We start from the raw sequence: 10,002 nt of genomic DNA on the forward strand, positions 1-10,002 counted from the left end.
AAGAGGATGTCCCCTGAACCTAACACACGATTTATTTGATTTGTTTATGTTAGATGGTTGATGCAGATTGATTTTAACATAATTAAACCCAAACCCACTTATTTTTCATTCCTGGATCCTAGTGCAATTCTCTTATCAGTTTTATGCATGCTTCCTAGAATCCAAACATTGACATAAAATATGCAATAATTTTCACAAATTATTTTACAACTGGCAAAGTGACAACTCTAAAATATGTTGTGCTGCAACCATTGGTGCAAGAAACTTGGGTTCTTTGAGAATGTCAACCATTGATGAAGCCAGTCACAATGACACTCAGTTTTTCCCTCTTATACTTCCAGAGAAACAAAAGAAAGCATCCTTGAAAAAAGAAAAACAAGGTTCACAAACATTGATTAATGTAGAACTGGGATACTAGTTAAGGGTATTTTAAATATTTGACACACATGAATCCCATTAATTAAACAGCATCTTTCAACACAGTTAAAAGAACATAGGATGACAAAACAAAGTTGAAGCCCTGGAGAGTAGTATAGCAAGAGCTTTCTAGGGCATTTTCTTCACTTCAACAGGAGCAACACAGCATTACACACTATATATTGCATATGCAATATCACCCATGATATCTATATGATTTTGCAAGCTAGAAGTAGGTGCCTTCTGGGGGCTGGACCAGCTTTCTGTTATGTGGGGCCGCCATCTCCTTCTTCAGCTGAGTCAGTATATCCTCCATGGTGTACTCTCTCTGCCAATTTGCAAGAAGTCCAAATTTCTTTGGTTCCACCTGTCCCAGTTCACCCATCTTATTATCAAACTTCAAATGGACTAGTTTTTTTTTTATAGAAATAGAGTGGCAATTGGACAATAAGCCACGGGAACAAGGACCAATTATAGTAAGTAGAGAATAGACTACATAAATTGTCTCCCACCATTTATTCTATGAAAAATCCACAGCAGCACTAAATGATCAGTTAAAGAACACAGTGGGATTATAACTTACCACTCCAGTTTCATGGTTAACACAAGTCATATTGATCCGTGAATGAAAGCGCACACTTGGGGGCTTCTCTGGGTAATCTTTATCACAAAAGAGCTTCAACTGATAAATTCGACCTTCATGCACAGTCTGGCCAATAGACAGAGAGGTTATTACACCAGCAAGCATCGCATATCAAGAAAAAGCAGAAGAAACACTATCAAACAAACATAAAATGCTACTAAACAAGCACAGAATATAAGCAATAAGGCTAGAGGAAGTCTAGTATCTCTTTAACTATCAAGATTGGCTACAAGTCCTATTTGCCTCACTATGTAAATATAGTAGACCATTCCCACCCAAGAAAAAAACCAAAAACATTATAAACAAAAGGCTAAAATATTATATTCATACCTAAAAAAAAGCAATGTTCTATTTTCATCCTTAATGTTTAAAAGGTTCTATTTTCATTCCTAAAACTTTAAAATGTTTAGGTTTCGTCCTTCCTAAACTTTAAAATGTTAGTTTTAGGGCGAAAGTAAATCATAGATGACTTTTCAAGGACCCAAAAAATAAATAAACCTAGACTATATCCTTTTGTTCTTGAAATATAGTATAGGTACTATTTTCATCCCTGAAATATATAATTTTATAGATATGCTAACAAAAAAATTAACAAAAGGACAAACTGTATAACATTATAAATTTTTAAGGACGAAAAATAATTCTTAAATTTTAGTAATGAAGAACATCCAAGGTTCAAAGCACCCCCACCCCCATCTATTGAATTATGCAAAAAAAATAAAAAATAAAAGACAACCCAAAAATATATATATATATATAAATTGCCTGAATAAAATATATTTGTTGTGCTGTTTCACACAAGTGTTTGTTCATGTCTACCTCAAACCTTACCCTATGGCTAGGCTCTGACACACCACCTAAGCACCCAAAGTGTGATTGCTAGCAAAGCCTAGGTGTGATTGCCTAGTGTTTACCTTATTCACTGTCATATTCAAGATCCAATCTTTTCATTACCTAAACCCTTAAATCAAGAAATCTAATTTTGTGTTAAATTCTGAATATATACACCAAAATTGGCCTCAAAATCCATTTACGCTTTTGTCCTAAATCAAAGTTGGTATTAGAGCAGTTTCCACAATGATGTTTCCATGTCATGTGAGATCCTATACATGTCGATTGACTTGGCATACTGGTAAGGCGATTCTTAATGAAGAAAATTTTTCACTATGTCTTCAAGATTCTTTTCTTGAACAATTATATACTCTTAAGCAAAGTGACATGCAAGTGATTGATTATGCAAGGAAATATACGGAATTATTTATAGTCCGTATAGTAGAATGTATGACTATTGATCAATTCAAGAATGAGCTAAGATATAAAATTAATAAAGATATTTTCATGTATATTAAGATCTAAATCATGTTATAGAAGTAGCTATTCAATTTGAGTTGTTTGTAAAATTTATGGAGAGATCTATAATTTTCAAGCTTACATGCTAAATAGCCAAGACTGCATGCAAGAAGGATTGCACAACAGGAGCAGCCAATTGAAAGTTCAAAACAAAGGGTTAAGTGCCACAATGGGAAGCTGGAAAGCCATAACAGGATGTTGAATCAAAACAACTAGCAAGAAAGGTAGAACAGCTAGAGGAGCAAGTAGTAAACTCTAAACAGCTGGCACAAGAGTCAGAATAGCATGCAACAAAGTCCAGACAACCAGAAAAACAAGCAAAAGAACCCAATCAGCAAACTGAAACTCTAGACAACCTGAAGATGATTTAAAACAACTTGAAGGATTCATGTAGGAAACTTTCTAGAAGGAAACTCATTAGTTGCTTGATGAGAACTAACGTACACTTTTGGCACTTAAAGTTTGGGGTTGTTTTCATTTTGGCCCTTTACATTTCAAAATTTTAATTATGGTTCGACTTTGTTTTCAAATTGGCACTGTCATACATTTTTGTTATTAATCTAACCATTCAGCGCCATGTAAGCAACATCCATTAAGCCATGCCACCCATTTAATGCCAGGTATCACCAAATTACTAAGGAAATGGATGGTATGGCCAATGTGAAAACAGAGTCAAACATCAAAATGAAAATTTTGAAACGTAAAGGGCCAAAATGAAAACAACCTTAAACTTTAAGGGCCATAAGCATACTTCAATAAGAGAATTTTGAAGGACATAAGAGCCAAGAAAAAGGCTTATTCAACCTACCATTGTGCCAGATACATCTCAGCCATATTTTTTTTTTTTTTTTGTAAGTTACATCTCAGCCATATTATTCTACAAAAATCCAAGATTAGAACAAAAGAGGATAGTATGATGCAAGAAGAAACGTAAGAGATGAAAACTCAAGTCCCAATGCTTAAATATGTGCATCAAGTTAAGGCTGTATCATTTGCAATAATGATTCCCATTATTGATTTTGTAATTCCCATTGGATAGGTTGTTCAACAGTCAATATAGTTTTAAGCACCAAAGAAAATAAGAAAATAAAGAACACTCAACGTCAAGCTTTTTTATCCTATGTCAAGGATGCTATTCGAAAGGTCAGGAATTATATACTTCAACATTTCAAAATTCAAGATCAAGTTTTCTCTGACAAGGGGGGATTGATGCCAACAGTAAAGAGGAATTCAAAGAAAAACAAGATTAAGTCCAAAAAGATTCAAGAATTGTGTTCAAGTTTTGATGCAGGGCCTTCTTGGCACCTTTCATAGGTTAATCTAGTTATTATTAAGTCTTAGCATTAAGTTTTTAGGTTAGAAAGTTGCTGGTTCAGCTTTAATTAAGTTTTATTAGAATGAGGGCAATTTCTAAATTCCTGAAACAGGCCATCCTTCATGCCAAGTTATTAAGCAACTCAAGAACCACCCTTTTCCTTATGGTCAAAAGGAGGACTAACTTCACAGTGCATCAAAAGCACAAGTCATATTTTCAAATGAAATTCCTATTTGAATGAGCAAACAAATGCAATTTTTCATCTACTGTAGTATTTTAAGCGCGCACACACAACATCGAGTGGGAGAGGGAAGAAAATCCAATTACATTGTGAGGACCAATAATGGTTCCAGTCCAAGAGCGCATGTAGATGTCGTCTCCATCGTCCATTCCATAGCTGACAGTGCCATCTCCAATCCCTTTTTCTCCACGTTCAAGTTCCTCCAACAATCTGAAGTTACGAGGGACTACATGGAAACACAAACATCAAAAAGTCAAAAGTTGCAAAGTCAACATTAGTAAAATAAAAAGACAAGAAGGTCCTTAAAAATGCAAAGTCTTACAAAATCAACATTGGAGATTTCATGGTTTAAGTTCAGATATTAGAGTATTGAACTCTCCCATGGATTTCCTAAAGACAAAGAATAATGATGCAAAGACTCAGCCGCAATGTCAACCCAAATAAAGCTTCTTTGCACATGATCTATTTATAGTTTAACTTTATGATATCTGTTTGTAGTTTTGTATTGGATTCTATACGCTGCAGTCTGAGCAACAACCATGTCCATTTTCAAAAACAAAGATTCAAGCCTTACATATTAGATTGTATCCCAAACTCAAATTATACTCATACATCTGGCAAACTTCAAATCTTCTTTTACAATGTTCTCACAATATTGCAAAATTTTTCATCTCTATCAACATAACCATCCCCAGGATGTCTTCCATGTATAGAAATGTACTTGCAGCGCTCATGTATCAAAAGGCAAAACCTAGGATTTCCAATTTGATATCATAGAGGTAGCGAACAATTTGTTCGATCCACGGTGTATCTAATTGGTTAGGGACTAACAATTCCCTTAATTACCCAACTGCAGGAACTGGTGTTAATTGTACATGTCAAAATGTTTTATGTTAAATTCAACTTCATTCAGCAAAGCCAGCACTAAGCAAGAGCACTGTGCACACAGTATCCAACCAGGAAAAAAGAAGAGTCAAAGAAACAAATAGATTGACCCCAACAACCAGAGGAACGTACATATTCTCCAAAGCAAAATTCAGCAATTTGCTATTACAGTCAAGGACACTTTCCCTCGGTTGCTCAGACTTCAAGAAAGGCAGCCCAAGGATTGTTTAATTCTTAAGCCTCGTATTGTTTTACCAACTACAACATAAGTTTATTATAGCATTACCAGATCCTACAACAAGTTACCACATATCTTCATCTCAAAGTTTTTATCATTGCTAATCAATCCAATGAAATTGCTATTTTGTTTTCCAATTCAATTCCCAAAAATAATTAAGAAATATGAAAGAACCATCATAATTTCCCAGCAGAGCCTTGCATGGTTGCTAATAGACATTATTTAGTACACATCAGCCAAAACAGTCAGACAGCTTCTTAAAATCACACTCTTTACAAGTGTGACACATAAAAACAATCTTTATTTCTAGAAAAAAAAAAATTTATATTGCAATTATACAAACATGATAAAAGAAATCTGAACTAGATTCAACATAAACAAAACAACCCAGAAGCAGATTTATGAAAAAAAACAATAACAAAAATAAAAAACCTTAAACTATGATCAATAAAAACCTGAAAATCCTCACAGACCCATCACCAAAAGGAGACAAATTACACACAAAAAAAGTAATAAAAAACACAAAGTGAGCTCGGACCCATGATCAATTGTGCACTATAAAACACATAAATAACCAAAATCTATGAAACCCAGAAGCTGAATCCTATAAAAATTGAAGAAAACAACAAGGATCAGAGAAAGAAAGAAAAAAGAAAAATCGGTGATGGGGGGTTTGAGGTGCTCACCCACGACACTGGATCCTCCTGAGCCAAGCGTCATGGATGACTTGATCGTGGTTGAATCTAGCGGTTGGTGTGATTGGGATCCGATCGAAGTGAGAGGCTTTTAAAGAGGGGAAGAAGGGAGAGATGATGAGTCAAGAAGGTGAGAGAGAGAGAGAGAGAGAATCTGAAGAAAAGGGAAGGCGACTAAGGCAAAGGTGGGGGAATAAAGAGGCCAAAAATGATCTTAATGGGTTGAGAGATTGATAGGTTAAAAAAGCAAGTTTGGGTGATGGGTAGGATTTTTTGGAATAAAGTAAACTACATGTTTTTTATTGTTTTATATATATATATATATATTGAGTTTTATTGACCCTATTTATCTACTCTTTATTGTGGGGTGGGTTTAGTGGCCCATAGGTAATTCTAAAAACCAATCATTTTCATCCCTCTCAACCAAAAAAAAAAAAACCAATCATTTCTAGAAATTAAATTCAAATTTTTTGATGTTTTTTCCTTTTAATTCAATAATTGAAGGGAATAATATTCAAAATATAAACTTTTTCATTAGATAGAATAGAAATATCATGAAGTCCCAATTAAATTACAAGCGTGTGATTTTTAATTTTGTACTTAGCATGGGTTTGGATAATGCTTATTTGTTGAAAACAATAAAAAAATATTTTTTGGTTACTATTCACTTTTAAAATTACTGTTCATTTGCTTATTTGCACTATTCATGTCCATGAATAGTGCAAGAGGCGCTAAGCTAAAAAAAAAAAAAAAAAAAAAAATTTTTCATCTCCCTCAACCAAACCAAAAAAAAAAAAAAAAAAACCAATCATTTTTTAGAAATTAAATTCAAATTTTTTGATTTTTTTCTTTTAATTCAATAATTGAAGGGAATAATATTCAAAATATAAACTTTTTCATTAGATAGAAATATCATGAAGTACCAATTAAATTATAAGCGTGTGATTTTTAATTTTGTACTTAACATGGGTTTGGATACCGTTTATTTACTGAAAACAATAAAAAAATATTTTTTGGTTACTATTTACTTTTAAAATTACTGTTCATTTGCTTATTTGTACTATTCATGTCCATGAACAGTGCAAGAGGAGCTAAGCTAAAAAAAAAAAAAAAAACACACACACACAAACATAGCAGACGCAGACATGATCCAAACGGCGCCTTAATATCTTTTTTTTGGGTACAATATTTATATTTCAACCTAATTTATAGTCTATTTGATATTGCTATAGGAGATAAAATTTTAGCTATATAAATTTTGCAATAAAATACTTTAATTGAAAATATTTATATTATTTATAGTTTCTTGCAAACCACAATGATAAAAACAATATAAAGTTGTTACCATGTTTGCCAATTAAATTCATTAAAAAAAAAACACATTTGAATGTGAGAAATTACACATTCAAAAAATATATATATAATATAAGTTTTTATATTTTCGTACTTAAACCCTGTTAATTCAATTATTTATACTATTCTTGTTATCGTCATCAAATCATCGTTATTGTCATCGTGGTCACTGTTATTGTTATTATTATATCCCTTCTAAAATCACCTCATATCTTCTCTCACTCTCTCTAAACTCTCATGCTAGTAAGCTTATAATGGGTTCGTGATTGGGATTTTTGTGTGTTGATAGGGATGATGGTGCATAATGCTATGGTACAAGATTTGATATCTTCATTGATTTGGTTTTGATGTGTGGGTCATATAGGATGGTGAGTGAATATTTTGGGGTGACGAGAATGGTAGTGTAGTTTTGATGGTCAGTTAGTGGAATTTAGGTTGAGGCAACGATGTAATTGTAGTAGATGATTTGTTTGAATAGATTTTGAAATTTTAGAGTTGAATGTATTTATTTATTTTGAAAAATATTGGGTGGAATGAGCTCGATGGTGGTTCAATGCTATTTGCGTGTGGTATATCTCAATAAAGAGTGACGTGGATATAATGTATTATACTGTAAAATAATAAGGGTATGTTTGGTAACTGTTTTTTTCTCCTTATTTTCTGTTTTCAAAAAGAATTTTTTATTTTTGAGACTAAAAAATCTGTTTGGCAATCCCAAATGAACAGAAAACAAAAACTGTTCTATTTATGTTAACACCATATTTTTTTGAAGAGCTGAAAAAAATTGCACAAAAGAGCTTTATGGACCAATTATAAAGAGGTTACTATGGCCATATACGATTCTTTATAGCAAGTAAATAATAATAATAATTTTTTTTTTATATAAAAAAGATAATATATCATATCGTAAAAGCAAATTAATATGCCATTGGAGAGCTACTCACCCTTAATGGTTGGGAGGTGCCCATTATCCCAAAGGGCAAGGGGGCAAGTTGAAATAGAATCCCCTCTTAGGACAATCTAATAGAGCTACTTCTCCCATCTAGCTTGTAAGGACCTGATTTGGGTTCCTTGCCCAAAAGGTTGATAGACTAAGGCCCAAAAAATCCAAAACAATGAATTTGTAGATAATGGATTGGAAAGATTGGACTTTAATGAATCAGACAAGCACTAAAATGGATTCAGATCACAAAATGATGAAAATAAACAAGTTTAAACTGAAGAAAATTGTCTTTGGCAAAGTTTGAGGAGATTGATTCTTATATATGATTCTTACGTTTGATTACAAAATTGGTTCCTGATTGTAACAGTATTTCTCTCTTGATTTCTCGATCCTCCTTTCCTCTGGGGTTTCTTACATTGTATATTTCTCTTTCAATGATCGTAGCTCTCCATTTGTTGACCATCTATGCCACTCCTTGAGTGCTTGTCCTATCGGACACTCCCTCTAACCCTCTGTGAGTTGGAGTAGCCAAAACAGCACTGTTCAGGGGTCTTCTCCACATAAATGCGATCAGAAAGTTAGTTACATAGCATTCAATGCGGTGACAACAGCTTTCCCTTATACATTTTTTAGCTCCCATCCTTCCAGCACGTTCATAATGCACGTCCCTATCAATGAAACTTCCTGGAAGGTCACTTTGAACGACAAGAGATATACTTGATCTGTGCCTCGTTCATCCGAGGAGATACTACTCCTCGGACCAGGCTTCCCAACCTCTCCGTTCGCTACATACTCATAGGACTCGAAACTTAACACTCTCACTACTGTTTACTCGTCCTTGACCAAGGCCTAAGGCCCAGTATATAATCTTGAGCCCTTATCCCTACATAGCCGATTCCACCTTCGGTTCAACTATTTTAATGCTTCACTTGGTTACAAGTTCACAATACAAAGCTTGGCATTTTAATATACATTTTTTTTTTTTGGGCCTTCCCATTAATACCATTCTTCATTTATATACCATTGATTTATATTAGATCTAAGGGTGAAAAAAACACTCATAGTCATATATTTATTATTCTCTATAAATTAGTAACTAAGTCATTAATTTTTCTTATAAGAAATAGAAAAATAAAAAACAGTATTAACTCTCTACTGTCCATCATTATCTTCATCTTCTCTTCCTCTCTCACGGTCTTGAAAAGCAGTAAAGTAGCTAACATTCGTATGACACAGTGGTTGAAAAGGAGTAAAGTAATGTTGCAGGGAGAGGTCAGTTGTGATGTTGCTTTGGGGAAAATGTTTTTATACCCTGTGAAATTATTTTTCAACTGGAACAAAAAAACACTCAAAAATACATAAACGATTTACAATTAATAAAAAATGATTACAGGATTAGACCATACAAATAGCTCCGCCTTGTTTGAAAAATATGATTTTCTACCGGCCCTTTTTTTTTTTTTTTAACATTATACAAACGATTGAAAGAAATCCAAGGAAACAATGATTTGGATTTTTCTTTATCCACCCAGTTTTGAGTGCCTTATGGCCTGAACTGTAACACTATTATTATTATCATCTGCTAAAATAGGATTAAAGCATTTGAGTAGAAGTGTTCTTTAGGAAGAAAGGTAGCATGCTAATTAAGGTGGCCTGTATAATAATAATAATGAATATTTGGGGTTAGTCTGACAATTTTGTGTTTCTTGTTCTAGAGCGATTTGCCTTAGATCTTAGTTGGGTATACAATTTAACAATTGTATAATTAAAGGTTGCCTGAAAGTACATAGAACACAAAGACTGCCTGAGAGAGGGAGAGAAGATGAAGATAATGATGGAGAGTAGAGAGTTAATGCTGTTTTTCATTTTTCTATTTTTAATAAGAAGAATTGATGACTTAGTTACTAATTTCTAGGGAACAA

The 10,002-nt window shown here is 33.3% G+C and overlaps 1 protein-coding gene across 1 annotated transcript; it reads right to left on the reverse strand.

The window, feature by feature from the left end:
- Positions 1-361: 361 nt before the first annotated feature.
- Positions 362-6,029, reverse strand: LOC111998689 (ubiquitin-conjugating enzyme E2 variant 1D). The gene is made up of 4 exons (XM_024030780.2): positions 5,776-6,029; positions 4,053-4,192; positions 1,001-1,126; positions 362-784 (listed from the first exon to the last, which is right to left on the reverse strand). The coding sequence occupies exons 1-4, from the start codon at positions 5,807-5,809 to the stop codon at positions 644-646; spliced, it is 441 nt and encodes a 146-aa protein (XP_023886548.1). The 5' UTR covers positions 5,810-6,029; the 3' UTR covers positions 362-643.
- Between the last annotated feature and the right edge of the window lie 3,973 nt (positions 6,030-10,002).

This window comes from Quercus suber, unplaced genomic scaffold (assembly GCF_002906115.3).
Source record: "Quercus suber isolate HL8 unplaced genomic scaffold, Cork oak 2.0 scaffold_320, whole genome shotgun sequence".
NCBI lineage: Eukaryota > Viridiplantae > Streptophyta > Magnoliopsida > Fagales > Fagaceae > Quercus > Quercus suber.

What these genes read in the sequence shown, in the direction of transcription:
- LOC111998689 (XM_024030780.2), bottom strand. Translation starts at nt 5,809, where the DNA reads ATGACGCTTGGCTCAGGAGGATCCAGTGTCGTGG. An exon ending in AGGAGGATCCAGTGTCGTGG is followed by an intron (nt 4,193 to 5,775) that starts GTGAGCACCTCA and finishes GTTTCCATGTAG; the next exon opens with TCCCTCGTAACTTCAGATTG. An exon ending in TTAACCATGAAACTGGAGTG is followed by an intron (nt 785 to 1,000) that starts GTAAGTTATAAT and finishes GAACTGGGACAG; the next exon opens with GTGGAACCAAAGAAATTTGG.